This window comes from Podarcis erhardii, assembly GCF_964252035.2.
Source record: "Podarcis erhardii genome assembly, chromosome: 6".
In the NCBI taxonomy this organism is placed as follows: domain Eukaryota; kingdom Metazoa; phylum Chordata; class Lepidosauria; order Squamata; family Lacertidae; genus Podarcis; species Podarcis erhardii.
This window is the reverse complement of record NC_138510.1, coordinates 40,460,486-40,485,840: the sequence shown is the minus strand read 5'-3', so window position 1 is coordinate 40,485,840 and position 25,355 is coordinate 40,460,486. Positions and strand designations below refer to the sequence as shown.

Below are 25,355 nucleotides of genomic sequence, written 5' to 3'. Positions count from 1 at the left end.
AAATGGATGCCTGTGAGAAACCAGCAAGCGGAATTTGATGCCCCCAGAAGGGACCCAACCCATTGACTCTACTTGGGCATTCAAAGAACGTACAACTAAGCTACAGCCTTTGAATGCCCAAACAGAGTCAGTGGGTCCCTTCTGGGGGCACCAAATTTAATTCTGCACTGACAAAGACAGATACAGCTATTGTAAGAAGGTACAGCTATTGTAAGACCAATGGCCATTAACTGCTCTGGACAACTGGTATGAGACTGCAAAGAGCAGGCTAGCAATAGACCTGAGCACATCTTTTCTACATTCCTGCCTATGATACTGGAATTTCCAGTAAGGACTTAACAGGTCCATAACCTAGGAGACCAGTTCAGCAGCAGGAGTACAAACGTCTTCAGTTTTATATGTTATGTCATTTCTAGCAGAAACTCTTGCACCAAATAAATAAGAGAGTTTGCTTCCCTCTAGTGTTACAAAATGGAGTTGGTAGTAGTAACAGGCAAAACTTTCTCACTCCCCTCTCTCTTTCACACACCTGTAAGTTTTGTCCCAGGCTATATTCAGAGGGGCCCTCACTATGATAATGTGTGTGTTTGTTGTTTGCTCTACTATTACAGCATAAAGGCCCTCAAGACAGCCAACAAACTCAATTAAAACAATATTAAAAACCAATGATACATCAACAATACCAATAATACAAAAGAAGAAGAAGAAAGCAGTTGCTACAATCTTCAACAGCATTCAAATATCAACCAATGAGGTCAGACTTGGCCAGGTCTCTAAAAAACAACAATGATGGCGCCTGAAGAATATGTCTAAGATTGAATGTTAAGAATACGTGTTGAATGATCAGTGTGCGGGTTTTGCCAGTAAAGCAGGGCTGCATTATTAACCATGGGAGAAAGAGATTCTGGAAGTGGTTGCCATAGGAAGATTTTTCCTCTATCATGAGTACAGTAATAAAAATATAGGGAACCACACAGACCATATTTTGATAAGATAAAAAACTAATGTAGATTCTGCATAAAAGATCCATGAGCAGAACCCAGCATGAATCAGGTATCTTGTCCGTGATCTTTCCTTCTGCAGCCTGTAGAACCTAAAGATGGTGGGGTACCTATGAAACCAGAGAAACACTGCTGAAATAAAAAATATATAATCAGGAAGATTTGAATGAAAGCATGGATTTTTTTTTGCAGAGAAAGGGAGTCCACGTGGAAGAGTTTAATTTCTGCATAGTGTTTTTTATAGTATTCATACCACTGTATACTGTTTTGATAATATAGCACAAACTTGTTACTAAAGTGATTATTATTTTTTTTATAGGCACATGTGATAGATGCCAGTGTTTTTGAGAATCTGTACACTGAATCCAAACAGGAATCTACTCTGAGTCTGAGCCGTTGGAGGTGATTTTTTTGAACCAATAAAAACTATGTTTGTTTGTGTTAGCTAATTACATGGCAGAGAATGAAGAAATCCTAAAGAATATACATTATATTATTTGTCAGGTGGGTGGGAAGGTACAACACATGAATGTGGGGAATCTTTCCTTGAGAACAGCTTTGCAGTGCAGAATTTGTACAGTAGTAAGCAATACCTCCAAATTTCCATCACTTATCATTCACACATTTCTTTCTGTGAAAAGCACCTGGGACAGAACAAATCTCTATAAATCTGCTTATTTTTGACATGGAGTGCTTCTTCCTCAAGCTTCTGTAGGCAACTACATTTACAAAGCCATACAGAGCTTTCTGTCTGTAAACCCAAACGAGTTATCCCAAAAAGCAAAGCGATCTGTCTATAACTTTTCTGTAGAAGTGGAGGAAATTTGAAGACACAGTAGCTCATTCTGAGGTGTTGAATCCTACCAAGTTCCAAAAGGATAATGGCAGCATTTTTTGTTTTTGTTGTTTTGGAAGAGCAGTCTTTGCAGCAGGAATGGAGAAGTAGATTTGGATGGTTGGCTGGATTCTTACCTCCCCCAACTCCTGTGACCTCTTTATCAGGTGGGTGGGTCAACAGGTCACAATGTCCAAGGAGCTCCCTCAGCTACATCTTGACTTGCCCCACACCTGGCATTACATATGATGTCAGGCATATGACAGGTGGGCATGCTTTGGGGAAAGCAACCTTATGGGCCTATTTAGGACTCCCACTGAGCCTGATTGGGCCAGAGGTTATATGCCACTGTTTTACAGTTTGGGGTTGATTTTTTAAAGGGATTTACTTAATATTCTCTATTCTTTTGTGGATAATTGGATAAAAATAGCACATGAGAACGGTCCTGCTAGCTAAGAAACTTTCCAATTACAAACAAATAGGTCTAGGGTCTTTTTCCTCTTCTTTTTATCTAGGCGTGTTTAAAATTGATTTTGTTTTTTAGAAGATGGGAAAGTTCTGAAGAGTATTTGCTCCCATCCTTAGGGCTTTGTGGACAATGATTTTAGGAAATGGATAACTGACCTCACTGTTAAAAATCTATCTGCCCCTCCATTACAATAGACACACACACACACACACACACACACACACGTGTGTGTGTGTATACTTCCTGTTGATTGATTTTTATTTTTTGCTGGACTTTAACCTTCTACTTCTGTTCACCTGTAGGTCATAATAATAAGTGATTATAATGTCTGTTGTCATCATTTTCTTCCTCTTCTTCTTCTTCTTGAAAAACTGTTGGGGAATTTTGGGGAGATGGACAAATATAACAATTCGGTGGGAAATGTACTGTATTTTGCTTCCTTTGGTGTTTCCCCAACATGCACCAGCTGGAAACTCAGGGAAATTTGTGTTGCATTTTTACAAATTTTTAACGCCAAACATTGCTGAAGGCCTTTAGATACGTGACTTTTCAGCAATGTATTGAAAACGAACCATACCCTGGCACTGTTAAAATGTAGCTTCCTTGTTACAGTTGCTTTATACCTGCCCCACTAATCTAAGCAGTGCAAATTTCTGCACTATGCAAATTATTTATTAATTGGCCACCCTGGGCTTCAGCATGAGGCAAAAGACTTTTCAAGAAGGTCTTTAATGTTAGAATTATAAATAAAGATTATTGGAACAGCATACAGCAGAGACATTATGGAAGAAAGGGCAACAGGCCGATTTATATCCTCAAACTCTCCTTCCTGTGTTCCTTCATAAAATGCAAACATTCTCACTGTGTTTTAGTTCTTCAGGTGGCAAACATACTAGTTTGCCATGCAGTGGTCTGATTCTATTGAAGGGAAGGGAGCAGTTTGGTGTCCCGCTGAGTACCAGATAGTCTGACATTTTCACTCATGATGCTTCAAAAGCCCATTTAAATATTATATATATATATATATATATATATATATGCAGGTTTTGGTGTCCTCGGGTGTCTTCCCGTGTAAAAGTTGGGGTGTCTAGGCGACGTTTCGACGAGGTCTCACTCGTCATCTTCAGGCTGGTGCTTTCGGCTTCTTGTTACTGGAACAGAGCAGGATCTCAGTGTTTGAGTTCCTATAAATACTGTAGAGGGGGTGTGGTGTATAGCCTCCAATGTTCTGGGCAGAGAGGAAGTTCCCAGGCTAGTGTGCCTTTTCTTCTTTTGTTCCTTAATTACTTGAGAGATATCTTGAGTGATTTCTTGAGTGATATCCTGAGTACCACTTAGGTGGGTCATTAGGTGTGGATTAGTTGTTAAAGTCTTTGTGTCTTGACCTCTTGAACTTTGTGAAGAGTTTTCCTGAGAAGATGGCTGTACTGTACTTAGTTGTGCTCTGGCTTGGCTTCGTGTATAGGGGCGAGCTGTGGTTTTGTGGCTTGTGTCAGCCAGATCTGTGTAGGGATTGCAGGGGGGTGCAGCATCCGGAGGTGCCACCATGGATTGGCTACTGGATGGTGTCTGTAATTCATCTGTGGAGAGGGTCTGGCGTTTGGTTCTGGAGATGAGAGTAGATGAGACCTTGGAAACTCCGTAGCCAAGACTCTCATCTCCAGAACCAAACGCCTGGCTGACAAAGACCACTTGACAACTGAGTTACAGAATCTCTCAAACGTGTTAATTGCCAATGGATACCAGCAAAACAGGATTACGAAGCTAATCCAAAAGGAAACACCCCCCAAAAACCAAGACACAGAAGAAAACAATGGCATGGCCCTCCTTCCTTATATCAAGGGCACTACAGATAAAATTAGCAAAATCCTCCATAAACACAATATCAAAACAGCCTTTTGCACCAACCAAAAAATAGCCAATATCCTCAGAAACCCCAAGGATAAAATCCAGTTGGAAAACCAAGGGATCTATGAAATACCCTGCAAAGTCTGCCCAGCCACGTACATTGGACAAACAAACAGACGAATAAATGCACGTATCGCAGAACACAAGAATGCCGTCAAAAAAGAAGAAAAAACTTCCTCTCTTTTCCAACACATGAAAGAAACAGGACACGAAATTAATTTTGCAGATTCCAAATTGCTCTTTAACACGGAACATCACCACAAGAGAATAATCATGGAAGCCATCGAGATAGAGAAACACCCTCACAACATGAACAAGCGTGACGACACATCCCGCTTGCCAGACATCTGGAAATTAGCCCTCCCCACAAAAACTGACACCAGATCCAGAGGCACACAGAACGCCAACACCAATCAACCACACCAGACCCAAACCCAGACCCTCTCCACAGATGAATTACAGACACCATCCAGTAGCCAATCCATGGTGGCACCTCCGGATGCTGCACCCCCCTGCAATCCCTACACAGATCTGGCTGACACAAGCCACAAAACCACAGCTCGCCCCTATACACGAAGCCAAGCCAGAGCACAACTAAGTACAGTACAGCCATCTTCTCAGGAAAACTCTTCACAAAGTTCAAGAGGTCAAGACACAAAGACTTTAACAACTAATCCACACCTAATGACCCACCTAAGTGGTACTCAGGATATCACTCAAGAAATCACTCAAGATATCTCTCAAGTAATTAAGGAACAAAAGAAGAAAAGGCACACTAGCCTGGGAACTTCCTCTCTGCCCAGAACATTGGAGGCTATACACCACACCCCCTCTACAGTATTTATAGGAACTCAAACACTGAGATCCTGCTCTGTTCCAGTAACAAGAAGCCGAAAGCACCAGCCTGAAGATGACGAGTGAGACCTCGTCGAAACGTCGCCTAGACACCCCAACTTTTACACGGGAAGACACCCGAGGACACCAAAACCTGCATTCCTGTACCCGTGAAAATCTACGAAAGCAAATATATATATATATATATATATGATTTCTTAGTTTACAAAAATATGTGCATTGTCTCTTTTTTCAAGTTGCATTTTCTGCAGCATTTGCAAACAGCCTTCTTTGACACACAGTTTCCATCTTCCTTGCAGGCAGAGCAGCAGCTGAAGTGATGCAAGAAGGAAATTCTCAGGTGGATCAATCAATCTTTTAAGAGAAGGGCATTTCCAGAAGGTAGGCTGCCTAAGGAACAAAATGGGTGGCATAATCCAAAAGAATGCCTCTTGTAGGAACCCCCTTTTCTCTTCCTGGAGGTACCTGCCCTCTCCTCCACTTTAGCTCCACAATGCTAAATAGACCATGATGGGAAGTGCCAGCAGAACACAGCCTACTATATTTGATATCATGTACATGAAATGCTGTTTTGTACTAGACCAAGCAAAGTAATCTAGAAGAACTGCAAATCCCTAGTGCTGCCTGGCCCCATACTCTATACTAGATGACCCTCGCGGCCCCTTCCAACTTTACAATTCTATGATCTCACACATAATTAAAAAGACAATAACCACACACACACACACACACACACACACACACACACACTGTTTTAAGGCCATAGATTGGTTAACAGCTGAAGGCCTGGTTTAAGAAGAATGTTCTTGCCTAACATCTAAAGATATATAATGAAGGCACCCTGGGGAGAGCGTTCCACAAATGGGCTCTCTAACTGCCCATGCAGTGGGCACACAAAGAAGTGCCTCGGATGACGATTGCAGGGTATAAATCTAGGTCTGTTCATATGGGGAGAGGTGGTTCTTGAGGTATTGGGGTCCTGAGCTGCAGAAAGTTTTATAGATCCAAACCAGCACTTCAAAGTGACCTTGGAAACTAATTGGCAGCCAGTGCAGTTGGGCCATGACTGGTGTTATATTGGGTAGGTAGAATTCTGTTTTGCCAGTGTTGGTTACAACCCTCTGCTCCTGAGACAAAAGCAATAGCAGATAGAGGGTTTTGGAATTCATTGCCAATGTATACCTGCTAGTTGATAGGTAAGGCAAAAGGGACAGCTATGTGAAGCTCAACCTTTAATCTTTGATCGAATTAATACAAGGAAACTCCAAAATTCCCACTCCCAAATACAGGAAAACTTTGTGGAAATGGAGTACTGAGAAAAGGACGCATAGAAAAAACCTCAAAGACTGATTTCCGCTCTTTACCTCTATAAAACCATCAGACATTTTCAGATTCATCATCAAATCAAGAGGCAAGCATCTACACATCAAAGCCTAAGGTAAGACACTATCCAAGATGTATATTTATGCATTTGGCTTACTTTTCGGTAATTACAACATGCCTCCCTGCTTATATGCATATGCAGTTATACCATACAGGCATTTATATCTAGTTGATCTTGTTTGAAAGTTATTTTGCACCAGCAGCAATATGCTTCAACTGAGTGATGAGTATGCATGAAAAGATCCAGGTAGCTGCTGTAAACTTACAGTGTTTTTTGACAGGCCATAATAAAGGACTGACCTTCCAGAATTAGGATTGGAACTAACTACATGAGAGACTAATTTCTGAGTCAGGAATGCTATGAGATTATGCTACAGTGGAATTGGTTTCTGAATCTATTTTCACAATTTATAAACCAGTTAAATACTATCTGAATGTGCACATCAAACTATAAAAATAGTGATCTCTATGCTCTGATATCTAAAATTTTAGTTTTCACTAAATAGGATTATGCTATACTTGGGTATTACTAGTTCTAACTCCACAAATTCATCCAAATCTTTAAAAATGATCTAATGCTAGTAAAAAAAAACCCAACCCAATTTTCTGTTCCTTTTAATTCTGTACCATAAGGTCAATAATTACTTCTTTTGGAGTAAAATGAAATTATATGTTTATTAATTTCATTCTTACCGTGTAGCAACAAAATATTTCCCTCTTAATCCTTTAATCCATCTTTTTATTAATTAATTTATTAATGATTACATTTATCAACCACATTTTAGTCAAGATTGGCTTTCAATAAGATTTTCAATTATTTAAATCCAATATAACACAAGATGTTTCAGATACATGGATGGGTGTGTGGCAGTTTCTGCAATACAAGGATGAGGAGTCAGTGGCCCTTCATATGTTGTTGGACTCCAACTCCCATCATCCCCAGCCAGCATGATCAATAGTAAGGGATGATAGGGTTTGGAGTCCAGCAACATCTGGAAGGGTTGAGGGTCTCCAATCCCTGTTCAAGTCCCTAGAAGTTGGTGACATGGTCCTGGATGCAGGTTCCTCCTTCAAAGGAAGGGTGAGGAGGGAGCTGCAGGTGGCAAGTTACTAGTTTTATCAAGTGACAGAAGTGGTTCTCTTTTGTTTTGCTGAGTATCTGGTTAACTGAAAGGTGCCCGGGTGGAGGGGAGCCCATTCTTCCTCTGTTTTTTCAATGGAAGATCACCTGTCTTCTTGATCATTTCCCATACCTTAAAGTGGACCAATCAGAATTGTAGTGGGTAATTATCAATTAATATAAAGGTGCTACAGTTTTTCACGTCTAATCCTCTACTAATATTTCCTAACACTGAGTCCTGAAGCTGTGTTCAATACACACTCACCTGAAAATAAGCCCCACTGAGAGTAGACACTCGAAGACACTATGTCTGAGCTGCTGGCTCCAGGGACCTTTCTACTATGAACTCAATTTTTTATCTTGTAAAGTTAAAGTCAAGTTTGCAACCTATTCCTGTATATATGTGTGGTAATGCCAGTGATTCATAAAATCACAGAATCATAGACTTGGAAGGGATGCCAAGGATCATCTAGTCTAATCCCCTGCAATGTAGAAATCTCAACAAGGCATCCACAACAGCAAATATTTGTAAATATAAACTAACTAACCAACCAACCAACCAACCAACCAACCAACCCTTAACAGGCTTCACTTTGCACTTACTTACTTAATAAAATGTATATACTGCTTGACTGTAGAAAAAAATCTCAAAGCAGTTATCAGCAGCAGTTGCATATTCATTGGTTTTCAACCTACCCAGCCAATTTTTTTCTGCTATTGGATATCTTATTTCTGTTCCAGAGTTCTATCCAGAAAGCACTACTATCGCACTGTAAAATATAAAGGGAGAAGTTGCAGATAGCACATGGTGAAAATAATAAAACAATACAAGAAGTTGCATGTCTGGATCAGATTAACATCTGAGCCACCTGTGACCAGTCATGTTAAAAAAAATTGATGATGATGATGATGATGATTAGCACTTCACGGATAATGCATGAAGCATAATAATTCAAAAACATTTCCCCTCTTAACAGGAACACACTTTAGCCACCCAGAGGTTCTTCATTTTCCAGACTATGCAAGTCTTTTTCAGCCTCTTTCTCTATCTCCTGCTGCCACCTGTTTTGGGGGACAGGTTTTTCCAGTTTGGACCTTGCAGCATTTCAATGAATATTCATGAAATCCGGGAATGCTTTGGTACAATTAAAAAGGTCATTGTAAGTATTGTTCTTTTCTCCTTCTATCATAAGAGCCAATCTCTTTTAAACTCAGTGCAGAGGACATATGGAAGCCAACACGATAATGGTTTGCCTGCATTACTCCTTGAGTTGAGCATTTACAATTCATAAAGGTCCAAAAGTCTTGATAGCTGTGGGGGGCAGGGATGACTTTTAAGAGCAAGAAATTGGAGGAAAGATTGGCAGCTCTGAGTGTATTCAGTAGCTCCAGTTACAGATAGGTAGCCGTGTTGGTCTGCCATAGTCAAAACAAAACAAATTCCTTCCAGTAGCACCTTAAAGACCAACTAAGAAGCACCTTAAAGACCAACTTAAAGACCACCTTAAAGACCACCTTAAAGACCAACTAAGACTAACCAAGAACTGACTTAGTTGGTCTTTAAGGTGCTACTGGAAGGAATTTGTTTTGTTTTGTATTCAGTAGGTTTGTGTCAAATATTCTCTTTGTCAGTATTTATGTCAAATGTAGCACTCATGGCACAGCTGAATGGGTTGTGGCAAAATAAATCCTCACTTTGCCAAATACCAGAATCATTTCATTGCTTCCTTGGCATCATTGTATTCACTTGGCACATGCTTACAGTTCTTGGCAATATTTTCTTTCTTCCTTGTTTCCCTCACACCTTTCATTGACTCACCTTACTGTTAAATCCAATTGATTTTGTTTCCAAATGTCCACAATGGCATTGCATTACATATCATCGTCAAATTCACATGGGCCACCACAACCAATAGGATTAAATGACAATGTATGCAAATGAGAGTGAGGACTGTAGGAAAAAGAAGAAATTGTGAAGTATAGCATTAATAGGGCTGTCATACGTCCTGGACATTATCAGGATTTCAAAGGTGGAATTGATGTCTGGGGGGGATTTTTGAAAGGCTGTGCTCAACTTTCGGGGTGTCCTGGTTTTTACTTTTTGAAATATGGCAACCCTAGCACTAAGAGAACATGGGTGTGTTTGCAAAAAATGCCAAAGCATGAGGAAAATAAGGGGTGCTTTTCAACCCTTGTGAAAAAGAAAACATAGTATGGCTGTTTTGGTATAGCCACATTTAATTCAGCATAGAGAAAACTTCTAAGTTGTGTGTAGGCTAGTAATATCCATATATTTAAAAGACAATCACCAGAAAGATAACAAGTGATTGTTCTATTTTGTCACTGAAGACAGGACAAGAAGCAACACCAGCAAACACAATTACTGCAAATGTTTAATTACTAAACTGATCCATGAGTTGATTTGGAAAACTGAATTGTGGATGCAGGTTGAATGGGTTTAAACTAAATTAGATTGCTCAAATTAAAAAATTAGCTGGCTGTCCTAAATTTACCTAGAAGAAACTAATGGGACCTTCATATGAGTAAATGTGCTTTAAAGTTATGTTGTAAGAAACATTTCCCCCTGCAGAATTTCTTCAAATTGCTTGAAGAAAGTGGAGTCTCTGAACATTTAAAAAGTCAATGTAAGAAGTTTCAGTAGAATTACTCTCACTATTGTGCAGTGTGGGGAAAGAAAAGGGTGTTGAATTTAAAGAATAGATTTGAAGTTTTTCATCTTTAAGCATACTATTTTGAAATTTACAGCAAACCCAGATGACTGTTACCTCCATACATTCTTGGTTGGGTGCTTGTTTGCTAGATCAGAATTGTTTGCTAGATCCCATGTTTTGTTTCAATCAATTCAGAAGCTCAACTTTAACAATCACATTTTATCAGTTCCCATAAATCTTTCCACTCCAAAAGCTGTTTCATTAACATTTTTAGCAATACTATCCAATGCAATCTTAGCACCAAGAAGCATACTTAGACTCAGTGACAATATAAATATGGCTGATTTGAAAGTACAGTTGTTTTATCCTCCAGATATCATTTGATTTGTTACCTTTTTTCAAACTGAAGCCTACAGTTATATTAAACTATATTTATGTGCTGTTGGGCTGTAGTTGTTTAATGATCGGTGTGGCAAAAAGCACATAATCAGACTGGATCATCTCTCTTCCCTATTTAGCAAGCCAGAGATCCTATCAGAACAGCAAGCATTTTGCACCCACATTCTCTGCATAACTTTCGAGTAAGTGCTACTAGTTAGAATATCTCTTTGAAATTTCTGTAGCAAAATGATATCACTATTAATATATTTGAATCAACTTGTGGAAAGCAAGCAGATTTTGATTTAAGAGAACATTAACGATCACATGGTTCATCCTACTTTGAACAGTTCAGTCTACTTTTGTCTGAAACTCCCTTGCCATCTCTCTTGCCCTTGGCTGGTTGGTTTTAGATATCTGTTGTAAGTCTGCATGAGCATTTTATTTAAAAAGAATTTTAGAAAGAGAGTACATTTCTTGAATGGTATGGCTTTAGATGGGTTGAAATGCCATGCTGAATGTTAAGTTGCTATTCTGTGCAGAGTGTTGCTGTATATGTCTTCTAAACAAATAAGGCAGTTCTATGCATTTACACTGAGAAGTAACCCCTACTGGCTTTACTTCCGGATAAACGTATTTGGAATGCTTGTAGCCCCAGCCCAGGGCCATTTAACGGTATAACACCTACTGCTGATGTGTAAACCATGTTTAAGGCTATTTTAGGATTGGCAGTTCGAAAGCACCCTCGGGTGCAAGTAGATAAATAGGGACCGCTTACCAGCGGGAAGGTAAACGGCGTTCCATGTGCTGCACTGGCTCGCCAGATGCAACTTGTCACGCTGGCCACGTGACCCGGAAGTGTCTGCGGACAGCGCTGGCTCCCGGCCTCTAGGGTGAGATGAGCGCACAACCCTAGAGACTGTCGAGACTGGCCCGTACGGGCAGGGGTACCTTTACCTTTACAGCTTTTGGAGGGGGGCAAAAAACCTTGTAAATGATGTAGGTGGGTTTTGTCTTGCTGATATGCCAGCATTCCCAACCAAGACATGCATCAATTGGAAAATGATGTTTTTGGAAAGTGGCCTTAGATGTAGATCTGAGCTGCTTCCCACAACAGCATGATTTTTTTTTTACTCTTTAATTAATTAGTTCAACCTGCATTAATCTGGCAGTTCCAGTAGTACAGAACTCTCCACTGGCTGATGGGAAACACTGCATTAATGCAACAACAAATGCTTTAAAATAATGTTTGCATCCACTCAGAGTACACCCACTGAAAACAATAGGCTTGACTAAGTAAAGTCTATTGGATTTAGTGGGTCTACTCTGCATATGACTAAGCTGAATACAACCCATTGTGATATGATACAAGTTCACCTGCTGCGGGGCTGGGATGGTGGGAGCAGGATATAAGCTTTTATCAGTTTTCCTTGCTGGTGTGTGGGAAGCCTTTTCTCAATGCAAATTTGAATAAAGGTTCTGAAAAAACTACAACTGCCATTGTCTGGAAGCTTTGTCTTACAGTGTTTAATAAATCCAAACTCTCTCCCTGGAGACTTTAGACAGCTGTTGCCTTGCTCATAGCATCTTAAGATTTTACCTGGACAAAGTCTTCAGGCACTGTGAGACAGGAAGTCTTTACATCAATCGGAAAATCAGTGGCATAGCCAACTCCTTCCTCAGCATAGAGAAGAAATTCAGAGTGTGTGTAAGTCACATGTTGGTTTTGTGGAAATTATCATATTTTCATTGCCCTGAATGTGTATTAGGAAGGGTTGTAAATTAATCTGATTAATCTTCAGATTTGTTCATTACGATACTGTTGCCTTCTTTAAGTTATAGAATGTGAACCACTTAAAAGGGTCAGTTTTCTTCGGAGGAGATACTGCCAGAGAACTGAGTGGTATTTTGTGATATATTTTAAAGATATTATGCAATAGATAATGCCTAATGTAGAGAATTAGCAGGAATGTGCAGAGAAGTACACAAGCAGGCAGTTCTGACCCCAAAGTTGAAAAACTACCATAGAGCATTACTGAAATAAAGATAACAATTGAGGCCTGCCACAGAATATTTTAGCGTAACTGCCATACTCACAAGAGCTGTTCATTCAGGGTTGCAGCTGGCCATTACACACAAGCAGGGCAAACTCCTTACCCTCTACCTCAGTTTTCTGTTTTTTTCTTTTCCATTAAAGGTGAATCTATCTAACTTACATTTACAATATATGAACTGAAACACAGCCATCCTTTGAATTTTGCACAGAATAAGTGTGCATGCACACGAAAGCTCATACCAATAACAAACTTCGTTTGTCTCTAAGGTGCTACTGGAAGAAATTATTTAATTTTGTTTAGACTTCTCCAAAGTTTATATTGTAGTTCTCTTGTCAAGTAACATGTATAAAAATACACACACAGTGGTAAAGTTTCCATTAAAATGCTAATGCTAATAATAATAATAATTTTTTAAAAATTATTTATATCCCACCCTCCCTGGCCAGGACTGGGCTCAATATGGTGAAAATATGGTACAAAATGCATTATTTTAGGAGGAAATGTTTTGCAAAATTGTGTATATTAAGCAAAATTGCATACAAACATATATATCAGGAGAAATTTGCACTATCTAATGAATTTTCACAAGGACTTCTTTTTCAAAAAAAGAATACAAGCTGATATAGAGATCTGAATTTAAGAATAGAAAGATTTTTTTTCCATAGCCCCACTTTGGTTCTGTTTCCATCAGCCACCCAAGTCCACTATTAGTGGTAGTGATGGATTCTCTGTATGTAGTACAGTCTGATAAAACGCAGCTGATGAAACTGGTATGTCCCAAACCTCTACTGAATTTTATTATGCCAATGGGTATTCTTACTATAATTTCCCAGCAGGATGAAAATATGTGCACCTGTGGGGAAGAGGCAACAAACAAATATCAGCAGATCATCAGAAACTATGAACAGGTAAACTGATTGGACTGCAACCTGAACTTTAAAGTGCAATAGAAATGGTCATTGATTATGATATTAATCTTAACAACAAAAATAAAGGCAGCAGGTGACTAAAGGGGAATGTTTACATCCCACCCCCAAATGCTAATGTACCACCCCCAAATGCTTTTGTTATTGACCAAGTTTTCATGTTAATTAACTTCCAGATGGATGTTACACTTGCTGCTATGAAAGCCCTTGGAGAACTGGATATCCTGCTAAATTGGCTGGAGGCATATTAGAATTAGAATCAGTATTCTGTGTTGCATAGTCCATTCTAGAGAATTAAGGAGATAAAAGTGGGCACTTCCCTAGTGGGCACTAGATGGGAGGCTTTGAAAAACACCTGGGTGCCCATTAGACTGCAACATGGTTGAGCAGGCACACGTCAGTTGACCAATTCCCCCCAATGCTTTAAGGTGCAAAGCCCTCTTGTGTCTTAAAGAACTGCATAGGGTGCTGGGCTTGAAGGATGCACACACGCAGCCCCTGTACTTGAACAGGAAGGGTTTGACTTTAGCAGCAGGACTGCTATGCGTCTTCCAAAGTTCAGTTCTACGGAGTTAGCTTTGGGGACAGCACCTCTGCTCCAGTCAGGTAGCAATTTCCCACATTCTCTTTGCTCATCTGCGAGTCAATTGCACCACCTCTCGAACCATGCAAGACTTTCTACAATTAAATGAGCAGCAAAACCAAATCAAACCACATCTTGTTGTAAAGCATATGTGCTCTTGTCTTGGACAGCTCCCATTTCTTTCCACAAGACCTAGGCAGGAGTCGTACTGAGTAGCTTGCCAGTGCACCCATCCGTTGTTAAATGAGGAGGAGTCAGGCAAAACATATTGTTAAAAACAAAGCATTTCAAGCTACATTATGGATAGTTTTTCTCTTCCAGTGAGCTTACATTGAAAACAGCAGCAAGAACCCAACCCTGAATAGGTGATTGCTATCTACATATTTCCCCCTGCATGTTTATCTCTATCACAATTATTTAAAAACACTCTCATGGATACCAACAAGTATTATGCTGGAAGCACATTCATTTCTGTTAAACTTTAACTATTCCTAAAGCAGTTTTCAAAATATCTATGACCTGATGACAAAATTTATGCATATGAAGACAAGGTTCCAGAACAGAACACTCCCAACACAAAAGCAACCAGCTCATGTAGGGACCCCTGGCACCCGTTGTAGTGGCTTATATATGTGGAAGGGGCTTTGATTCAGAGAGCTGAAAAGGCAGTAATATCTCTTCCTTGAGATTTCATGAAATTCTTCCCCACACCCTTCCTTCTACTGGAGAAGAATGCTATCCAGGTATCACATTTCTGCCGATTTGCAAAGGACAGTGGGGGGAAAAATCAAGGCAATTGTTTGGATTTCAGGACTGTTGCAAGAGTTCAGTTTGTTCAAAACATGTCTGCTCTTGAACACCTTTCACTCATTTCAAGAAGTGTGTATATATGTTCTTGGAAGGCTGCATGTGTTCATGGTTAGACATGTCCAGGCCACAACTCCCTATCATTTTGTTTTTATTAATTTGTGCATTATTGTCCCTTGTCATCCTGGAACTAGTATTTTTCACATGTTTGCTGTATATATATATATATATATATATATCTTTCACTGAGCATTAGGATGTGGGATTCTAAAACCCAAAAACAAATATAGCCATGAACCCCAATTACTTTGATATAATATGAAGGGAAGGGAAGGGAAGGAATATATTTGTAGGATGGTGGCATAGCTGGGTTATTGGTAAGTCAGAAACAGAAGAAGTATCTATAGTGGATGGGTGGATATGTGCAAAATCACATTTTGTAAGAGAGAACAACTCTTGCCAAGAAAGGAAAAGAGGGGCAATTATGCTATATGAGGGGAATTGAAAGATACTTTTGTCCAATATGAAATACCTTGGGAAGGCTGCTACCAGTTCAATAACATATCAACTTTTATATGAAGAAAACTATCCATTGTATCTCCACATGCAACACACTAAAAGAAATCATGTCCATAGAAAATGGAGCAAATAGGTAAACTGATTGTAGGAACCAAATATAAGCTATTACTGATAAATCTTGAAATATTAATATTTAAATTAGACTAGTTCATCATGGAACAGGCTTTGATCCAGCAGATGCTCCCAGCAGAAGAAAAGAGGTGGTAATGTTCCCTCTTCCTGCCCACCACCATTTCCCACACTGTTTTGGAGAGTGCCCTAGTCCTCTAGAGCAGCTTTTCAGATGGCACAGGGGCTGCACTAGGAAGCAGGAAGCAGTGAAAAGTGCCTGTACAACTCTTCCTTCCTGTAGGAGTGTCTTATGAGCTGAGATCTGCTCCTGGGAATTCTGGATCCCAAGCTTATAAATTTAAGGCTGCTATCACTAAGCAGTGCATACGTCATAGTAAATATGCTAAGGTTTGAATGTGAGGGATGTAGCCCTATCACCAAGAGCCTAGAATAAGTTCCACTGAAGTAAGGCAGACTTGCTTTTGAGTAAACATGCATAGGATTGTGCTGTAAATATATTAAAGACTGTGAGTTTTCATATACTACAAAGCTGAGACAAGGAAGTCTCTTAATAAGATCAACTTCAGTTGGGACAAAAACAAAACATCTGATGGACCAATTCCACCTGTTAATTATACAGTACTTATATAAATTATATGCAGAAAATTCTGCTGTATAACTATAAATTATATATTGTTTCACTACTGCCATTCATGAAAGCAAGGTGGTGTACAAGGTCTACTTTGAAGTGCAGCTGTGCTCAGTAGGGCTTTCTCCCTAGTAAATGTGTTTAGGATTACAGCCATAATTACACAATGCATTTGATTTTAATGCAATTAAATGCTATACATTACTGTACTTGTCTTGAAATAATACCTGCTGTATTACTCTTTGTATTGCTAAATGGATGATTGTGTGTGAGAAACACATTTTTTGTGTAATCTACTAAAACAATATATTTCCAAAATGTTTCACATTCAGAAAACATTTAGTATTGACCTGAGCTTCCCTGAATTCTCTTGTTGTGGCAGGAGATACAGCAATAAATTTGCATCCAGCACTAATGCTTTGGTGAGATTTACTTTTTTTTGTTTTGCAACTTAATACCATACATTTTACACAAATTTCTCTGTTGCATCTATGTGATATTTGTATAATGAAGTATACAAAAAGGGGAATCCTTTGCACTCCAACACAGTTCTCCAAAGGTTTCCTTCATCAGGTTATGCCAGTTGGGGGCTCTGAGACAACACAGCTTTCTTAGAACTGGGAAAGACAACTTCTCAGGATAACAAGCACTGGCAAAGACAGCTTTTGTCAGTGACTGAAAGGAGCAGGTTTTACAACCAACCCTACACTTCAAAGAATATGAGCATACTAAACACCACATAACCACACACAAAATGTATTCAATCACTTCAGAACTCCTCACAACATGTTACAACTCTGTCCTACGGGTGAGGTTAAATATGTGTATAAGAAATAAAATGAGGGAATGAAGCTTTCACCCTAGCAGTCCCCTGCCTCGCAGCCTTACAGAATCAGAAACAAAATGTATAAAGATGAAACCAGCCTCTCCCCCAGTTTTCCGCATCAAAACCTATCGCAAAACAACAACACAATGCTTTTTTTTAACTTAGAAGTAAACCCTACTGCCTTAAATGGGGCTTACTCCCGGGTAAGTGGGTATCAGTATGAGTTTCAAGTCCTTTAAAAGATTGGACACCATAATATCTCCCGCAAGAAGCCCACCAAAAATTCTTTATAATGCAAGCTGCTTTTATGCTGAGGTGAAGCTACCTTGCTGATCCTTTTGGCTGGAAAGGCAGGATGATATAAACATGCTCAATAAATAAATATTTATTAATAAATAATGTCAACACCAACACTACGACATATCATGAAATACTACAAACTGCAAGTGCAATAGCCATGAACATTGGCTGATAATTATTTAGTACTATACTAGATCATTTATGGGGTTAGCAGTGGAATGTTCTGCTTGTAGAAATGCCAAATTTCATCAATTCCTTCTCCCCTGTGCTGTCCGAAACATAAACCCTGGAGAGTTGAGGGACTCTCTGGGACATTTTTTAGTTAGTAATTTACTAACTAAATCACTGCACTAGATCAAATGAACTTTGTACATACCTGGGTCTGACACATAAATCATGTTAAGAAGAAGAAATGTTTCCTTGTACCCAATGTAGCACCAAGTAACTGTCCCAACAGTGCAAGGATTTATGATTCCACAATGGGACTCCCCCCTCTTTCCCTTGCAAGTGCCCCAAGGCCTCAGAGCAGACCAAATCTGCTCTGAAGTGTTGAGGGAAAACCCAGAACAGATTTAGGGATGCATGAAAGGAGGAGACAAGGGAAGTTGAATATTACATGAGATGGTTACATAGTACTACAAGTTATTGCCAGGTGTCAAATATAGATATCCAGTATCAGATATTGGAGCATTTGGCAGATATTCAACATCAATGCTAGTGGATGAAGCTTTTGAGGATTCACAAAATTAAATTCATTTCATCTCCTCTGTGTGGCCCACTCTCGTGTCCAGCCTTTTCCTAGTCTGTCTTATCGATCCAATCCAGTAGGATGTCGAGCTCCCCAAGGGCTTTAACTGCTGCAGAGTGTGAGTCCATCTGAAAAGGAACAGGAAATGATAAACTTTCCAAACAACCAGTGTGAATACTGGATAACAAATGACATATCTCTGGTGTCTCCTGCATTACTTCTGTAGCTGCTTGTACAGCAAGGTGTAACAGAAAATTATGTAAGTATGGGTACCTTAACAGGGTAAACAGCAGCTTCTGCAGGATTGGGGACAATTTATATCAGTGCAAGGGGGAAATTTTACATTCTCAATCCAAAGTGTCCTCCTTCCTTGCTGACTTGCTTTTATTTTCTTTAAGAGACAGAAGATCCAATTATGGCTCTCTTCATCTGGTTCTGCCATGGTTCAGCTTAGCATGAGCCAACAGTGTGATACACCAGCAAAAAAAGCTAATGCTATTCTAGACTGCATCAACTGAAGTACAGTGTCCACACAGATCCAGGGAAGTCAAAGTACTTCTCTATTCTATCTTGGCCAGGCCACACCTGGAATACTGTGTCCAGCTCTGGGTGCCAGTTTGAGAAGAATATTGACAAGCTGGAACATGTACAGAAGAGGGCAACCAAGATGATCAAGGGTCTGGAAACCAAGCCTCATGAGGAATGGTTGAGGGAGTTGGGTATGTTTAGCCTGGAAAAGAAGAGACTGAGATATGATAGCCAACTTTGAATATCTAAAGTGCTCTCACATGGAAGATGGAGAAAGCTTCTTCTCTCCTGCTCTGGAGGGTATGACCTGAACCAATGGATTCAAGTTCAAGAAAGGAGATTCCAACTAAATGTCGGGAAGAACTTTTTGACAGTAAGAGCTGTTTGACAGTGGACTCTAGATCCTAGATCCTAGGTTGCCAGCTAGGCTTGGGAAATGCTGTGCTTGTTTTTCTGAGCAAGCCATGAAGACAGTTTCTGGAGTGACACGAAAGGGTTCCAGTCAGGCTGGTCTCGTGCCAAATTTCAGGTCAACACCAGACTCCTGCAACCCGCTTAAGAGAGCACCTGCATTCCATTAGCTAAATTGCAAAGTGAAAACACATTTACCCTCTGAAACTGATTCAGGATTTGTTCATATCTTTGATTGGCTTCCTTCCCACAGGAGCATGTTGTGACAGTATCCTGAAGGAAAATAATGTATTAAATAAATTATGTTTAGACATATTTCTTCATGTATATTGTGTTCAAACATATATCTTCAAGAGGAACAAGATTCACAGTACTGCTGAACTGAATGCAAAAACAAATGCTGAATTATTAAATTATTGTGTTTGGTATGTGAGCACATCTATTCTCTACTTGTGAAAAATATGTGGTGAGATCCATTTAATAAAATATGGAAAAGAGGGTCTGCAGAAGCAGTTTCTTCCTAGTCTGCTGTAACCACTCATGCATGTAAGTGCTGTACAAAGCTAATTGGTCATCAAATGCCACGTCAGGCAAAGGAGGAAGAAAATGTAGCAATGAGAACATCAAAGAGCTATATTATTTGACACTACTGCAAAGGCTAATGAAGAAATGGAAGCTTTTGGCACTTTACTGAAGACCAATTTTAAATTACAAATCTGAATTTAGGTTTACTGAATGCATGTTATTAAGACACAAAACCCATTTTAATATATATCCTGGAATCATTCTTGCAGATGGAGTTGATATCCATGTACCTATGGGCAACATAACTGAAGTTGACAAGGGACTGGCATCTGACACGCTATCTGAAGTTTTTCAGAGTTAAAGCCATTTTATCAGCTGTGCTACATCTGTGTATGTAATTATTTTGTTTTTGCTTGTTACATCCACTGCTTATGACAATTCTATGAGGGTGGCAAGTTTTCTGCATGGAGCTTGCACTTATTTCAACATTTCTCTAACACTTTGAAAGCAGGGTTTCCTTCTAAACATACTTTCCCCCTGCCCCAGAACCAAGCTCAATTCATTTATTCAAATTTGCAGAGATGCTCATGTGCAGCCATTTGTGGCCTCATGTCAAGACCTATATATTAAGGTGAAGGTATATTAGAGGGCTTTATAATGTAGGAACACTCCCCCTTCCTTTCCCCACATATGCATGTATAGGGTTGGCATATGTCCAGAATTTCCGGGACATATCCGGAATGTAGGCAGCAGCAGTGTCTGGGTGGAAATTGTTAAAATGTCCAGGAAAATTTGGACGTATGGCAACCCAGTATTTTGTTTGTTTGTTTGTTTTGTTTATTTTCCATAAAAATAGCTCGAAAACTTCATTATTATTTTTTGCAATTTTCCAGGAAAAGTGCAACAACTTTTCCATCCGGATTTCCCCTGTTTGAAATATGGCAACCCTTTGCATGCATTTTATTCCTCAGCAGCAATTTTGCCCATTCATCTCTTTTGTTAGCTTACTCTGGAATAAGTTCCACTGAGTTGAGTATTCAGTGACTACTGCTCACTTCTGGAGGGTCTGTCATTTACCCTCTTCTCTCAAGGTCCCTCCCTACAGTTTGAAAACCAAAGCCTTAACCCACGTGATTGCTCTGGGCAGAGAGAGAGAACTTCTGGTTATCTAGTAACCCACTAGGTCTGATGTACTTGTGGAAAGCTCTCTGATCACTGCTGTTCTTACAGATCTGCTGAGTTTTTCTTCCTTCCTTTTTAAAACCATGGATCATTGCTGATTTCAGGCCCACAAAATGCATCTGAGATGCACTGAAAACCTCAAGGAAGCTTTGTAGCAGTGGTACTGCCATAATGAAAACATCCACCAATTTGGAGTTATATATTTAACACTGAGCTGAAATGGAGAGGGGGGCGGGGATTTCACGAACATTTTCCTCACTCCAAAAACACATGCTGCCTTGTTGACAATTTTTGCACCCCTTTGTGAAAAAAAATATGGAACTGTTCATAAGGGGAAACTATGAGGATTTGTGCCCATTGATGAGAGAGTATTTGTGCCCATTGATTAATTTTCACAGTTGTGCATGATTGGAGCAGAATGTGGACTGGGGCACACATCCAGTTTTGAGCCTGAACGCCAATTCGACTGAAATGAATGCATCGTGATTTGCCTCTGGATACACATCTGGTAATGAATGCTATCCATTCGTCCAGCATTATTTTCAACGGGATGCAAAATCAAACATGCATCTGACTGTTCATATCATTCCATCTGAAGGATGTGGAACTTAAACTGGATAATGATGGAAGCCTGTGATGTCGCTTAGGTGGTAAGAACATGTTCCCTTTTTCCTTCCCATCCTCATGTAGATTTAGCATAGTCAAAAACGCTTCCTGCCTTTCACAATGCTCATTTGTCTTTCTCCCTTCAATGATATATCCATATCTTATGGGATACATGTCATTGTGACTACATGATCCTGAATTGGCTAGGAATAAATAAAAATTGGGGATTCCCCTCCCCTCCCCCGCTTTGCAAACAATTGTTTTACAAACAAGTGTAAAAAAAATACCTGGAAGTCTGGAATGTGGGGTTTCCCCCTCCTGTAAATTTCACATATCAAACCTTATTAAAATTTGGCACAGTCCTGCAACCTCCTTCTTTATGAACTTTTGAAAAACTGCACTGCTTTGCAAATTTTTAGAAAGAGCTTCCCAGCTAAATCCTACATTCCTTTACAGTAAGCCTCATTGAACTCAATAGGATTTTATATCTGAGTAGGCATGCATAGGACTGTCTACTCAGATTGTTAGTTCCCATAAAAACAACAAAAAACCCACAGGAAAGTTACAAGATATGTATTTAAAAGCTGGTACCAATGTTCTGGGCACTTTCCTTGTCTTGGCTGACCCCAGAAGGGGAGAACTGAAACCCATTATGACCAGTTAGAAAGCCCATAGACTTATTCCAAGGTTGTATGAGTTGTAATCTGGTTAGCTGTTTTCAGTGCATGCATGATTTTACTGATATTATGTACTAAAGCTACTATAAGTATGCCCATTACTGCTATAGATTGTTCATTGCTGCAACTTACACAGAGTGTCAGTTCCTTCTTAATACTGAGGAAGTTGTTAGCAATCCTGCTGACTCTCCTTTGATGAAAGTTGCTTCCTTCTGTGCATTGATTGAAGACATTAACCAGGTAGAATTTCAACAAGTAATGAAAAAAGCAACACCTGTCTTCAGACTAAAGCAAATCAGGATAACTTATTAGAATAGGCAACATTTCATTGAATAATGCATTACAGTTCAAATCAGAGGCTTATTGACAATTCACAGTTATTTTGATTTTCTCAGTTATCGTATATGAAATATCTTAAACAGTTATCTCCTTAAATTTCATGTCACCTTTCAAATACTGCATATATATCAAGTAACAAATACTACTAATACTAAACTCCACTGAATGTCAGCCATGACCTGTCAAAAATCTAATCCTGAAATCTAATTAAATATTAAATGCAATTATAAAATAAAATACCAATATAAAATAAAGCAAATATTGGAATGCATATATTCAGAGAATATGCAACTAATAATCAGTGTGAAAATTCACAGGACAGAATCTTAGAAAACCCTTTTTGGAGTCTAATCAAGCAGCAATCCTTGAGTCCCTGATTACTTATACAGTGGTACCTCAGGTTACATACACTTCAGGTTACATACACTTCAGGTTACAGACTCCGCTAATCCAGAAATAGTACCTCCGGTTAAGAACTTTGCTTCAGGATGAGAACAGAAATCGTGCTGTAGCGGTGCGGCGGCAGCAGGAGGCCCCATCAGCTAAAGTGGTGCTTCAGGTTAAGAACAGTTTCAGGTTAAGAACGGACCTCCAGAACAAATTAACTACTTAACCCGAGGTACCACAGTATGACTTTGTTAGCTTTGATTACTGAACTATTGTCAACTTTGGCACTATTGTGTAAACGGGAGAACAATATATTAGAATCCATATGTGTGAACATATGAGATGCATATATGTCATCATCAACAAAAGACATAGATATTAGGGCACACAAAGGAGACACATTCTGAATAAAGAAAGATTTTCAGTCCAATTGTATCCCTCTACTGAGTTCAACAGGAGTTATTTTCACCTCCATTTTTTAAGATTAATATTTTGTTGGAATATGAGCACTTCTCCAAATAAGAGAACAGAATGTGCAAGGGACAGAAATCTTATACCAACAAGTTTCCAAGGACAAAGATTTACAAGAAAATCTGAAAAGTCTGCCAAATCAAACACACACGTCTTCTTCCTCCCACCCCCAGTTTAATCACTGAATGGCTTAGAGGAGATACCTTTGTATTTTGAAGAGAATGTGATCCATGTAAGAGGCGGATGCTTGTGTGCCGATCTTGAGACTGCTGAAGAAGAAGAAACCCAAAAGTTCAGTACTATAAATTGATCCATCAAGATTTGTCTCTGTGACTAAGCTTCCCACACGAAATTCACTGCAATTCCAAACACGTATGAAGCCTCCTTCCACCAATACTCACAGTCATTTCCTTGATGTCTCCAAATCCCTTCCGCATTTCATACATATCCACAGATACCATGCAGTGCCCAAAGTGGAGTTGTTTGAGGCTGCTGGTAGGGATCAAACACAGCAGAAAGGCTGTGTGCAGAAGCAAGAGAATGTAGCCTCCCTCCATTTCAGCACTGGGTAGAAAACATTCACTATTCAGCCAGGAGAGCTATTAATGGGAAATAAAAGACCTGTGAGGCAGCCCTACTTTGTACAGGTACATGCTGGTCTTTTAATAGGTCTGCAAGATGCTTGTTGGACAGTGGGGCTCATCTACATAATTCTTTTCAGTAGTATGTATACACCAACCTTTTCTATATGATGTATGGTAAATAGCTTGCAACGCCTATATATTTCCCCATCTCTTGTTCCAGTACATGCATCTCTCTCACTTGAAAGCCATTCAGACCCAAGCCCTGCTCAGCCACATAGCTTACTGCTGGATGATGAGTCAACAACTCTCAGTCTAGCCTACCTCTCAGGGTTGTTGTGAAGATAAGAAGTGTGTTGTGCTTAAGTGAATAAGAGGAGTCTGGAATGATTCAGCAATAGAGAAGCTATATGGCTTCCTTTTCACATAGATTCCTCATTCTGTAAACAGTTAATAAAGTTTATCTTATGTTTAAGGACCTCCTGGATTCTGCAAGTTATTACAGCACAACCTCCCCTGAACTGCTTGCAATAAGGGTTTCAAGTCTCAAAAGCAGAAAGAAATACAAACAGGAAACAGGAAAAACAGTATCAAGTTTTTTTTTCTGAGGTAAAGAAAAGAAAAGATAACATAAAAACAGCAACGTGAATCTTTGACTCAAAAAGGGTCCCACTGAAATGAATCAGTTGGTAGTTCTCAATAAACATATTAATGTTTAGCGTCTTCATGCACATCAATGTCCATTTTCCAGTCAAATTTGAATGAAGCCCTCAACACACACCACAACACCACACTTTTCATGGTGATTGTGTTTGCCACAGGTACCCTGGTAGTGTACCAGTGTTTCCTATGGCAAGTTTGTCCAGTGTGAAAGACAAGTGAACATGCTTATACAAGTTAAGATACAAGTCAGGGAGCTGCAGTTTAAACAGGGGTCCTTAATGTACATAATAGTGTTCATTGCATGGAACATCTCTTCACCTTTTTAGTATGTGATATTTTTTGAAACTATACAAAAGAAAAGACAAAAATGGACATAGAAGATCAGAAATGAATTTCTTTTTTTTTCTTTTTTTGGTGGGGGGAGAATGCTCTTAAATTTTGAAGAATTAAAATCATGTTATAAAATGACCCTTTACCGTGAATAATCTAATTAGCATACAACAAGATGCATATATTTCAGATAGCTATCTATTATTTATCTATCTGTCTATCATCTATCTAAATGCTGTATTGTACTGTCTTTCTATCTGATATATCTATTATCTTACAAGTATTGTGAAAGTGCATGAAAACAGATCATAGAAATATCTTACCGTGTTTTAAGATGCCTTCCCTGTTTATTGGTAATCATTGTGTACCTGTCCTTGAGATTGTCTTCCACTTATATACTGATAAGTGAAGATAATGAAATGCTTAGTAATCCCCTTTGGATTTCTCGCCTGATTATGTACAAGCTTACTCAGCCAAAACAGATTTCCTAGAACAGTGCACACATTTC

General features: G+C 39.3%; 2 protein-coding genes across 10 annotated transcripts; one reads left to right on the top strand and one right to left on the bottom strand.

Annotated features, from left to right (window-relative positions):
• The first annotated feature begins 222 nt into the window (after positions 1-222).
• On the top strand, positions 223-21,319 carry LOC309343586 (interleukin-20-like). 6 transcript variants are annotated; one of them, XM_081865276.1, is made up of 9 exons: positions 223-754; positions 1,321-1,403; positions 5,368-5,449; positions 6,443-6,506; positions 8,549-8,731; positions 10,762-10,824; positions 12,177-12,329; positions 13,515-13,586; positions 21,192-21,319. In XM_081865276.1, the coding sequence occupies exons 5-9, from the start codon at positions 8,591-8,593 to the stop codon at positions 21,261-21,263; spliced, it is 501 nt and encodes a 166-aa protein (XP_081721402.1). In that variant the 5' UTR covers positions 223-754; positions 1,321-1,403; positions 5,368-5,449; positions 6,443-6,506; positions 8,549-8,590; the 3' UTR covers positions 21,264-21,319. The 6 variants fall into 6 exon arrangements, with proteins under 6 accessions (XP_081721402.1, XP_081721400.1, XP_081721398.1 ...); XM_081865274.1 differs by having other exon boundaries at positions 13,512-13,586; positions 21,192-21,313; XM_081865272.1 differs by lacking the exon at positions 21,192-21,319 and adding an exon at positions 18,546-19,063.
• Positions 16,725-25,280, bottom strand: IL20 (interleukin 20). Of its 4 annotated transcripts, none has more exons than XM_081865278.1 (6): positions 25,171-25,280; positions 23,675-23,872; positions 23,477-23,542; positions 22,209-22,361; positions 19,285-19,359; positions 16,725-18,275 (listed from the first exon to the last, which is right to left on the bottom strand). In XM_081865278.1, the coding sequence occupies exons 2-6, from the start codon at positions 23,828-23,830 to the stop codon at positions 18,198-18,200; spliced, it is 528 nt and encodes a 175-aa protein (XP_081721404.1). In that variant the 5' UTR covers positions 23,831-23,872; positions 25,171-25,280; the 3' UTR covers positions 16,725-18,197. The 4 variants fall into 4 exon arrangements, with proteins under 4 accessions (XP_081721404.1, XP_081721406.1, XP_081721403.1 ...); XM_081865280.1 differs by having other exon boundaries at positions 23,675-23,793; XM_081865277.1 differs by lacking the exon at positions 25,171-25,280 and having other exon boundaries at positions 23,675-24,083.
• Between the last annotated feature and the right edge of the window lie 75 nt (positions 25,281-25,355).

Excerpts from the sequence above, each read along its gene's own strand:
- LOC309343586 (XM_081865271.1), top strand. The coding sequence starts at position 8,591 with ATGCAAGTCTTTTTCAGCCTCTTTCTCTATCTCCTGCTGCCACCTGTT. Across the intron at positions 8,732-10,761 it reads GTACAATTAAAAAGGTCATT|CAAGCCAGAGATCCTATCAG; the intron begins GTAAGTATTGTT and ends TTCCCTATTTAG. Across the intron at positions 10,825-12,176 it reads ATTCTCTGCATAACTTTCGA|ACTTTAGACAGCTGTTGCCT; the intron begins GTAAGTGCTACT and ends CTCTCCCTGGAG.
- IL20 (XM_081865278.1), bottom strand. The coding sequence starts at position 23,830 with ATGGAGGGAGGCTACATTCTCTTGCTTCTGCACACAGCCTTTCTGCTG. Across the intron at positions 22,362-23,476 it reads ATTCTCTTCAAAATACAAAG|TCTGAAGACAGGTGTTGCTT; the intron begins GTATCTCCTCTA and ends GATTTGCTTTAG. Across the intron at positions 18,276-19,284 it reads TCCTGAATCAGTTTCAGAGG|ATGGACTCACACTCTGCAGC; the intron begins GTAAATGTGTTT and ends GTTCCTTTTCAG.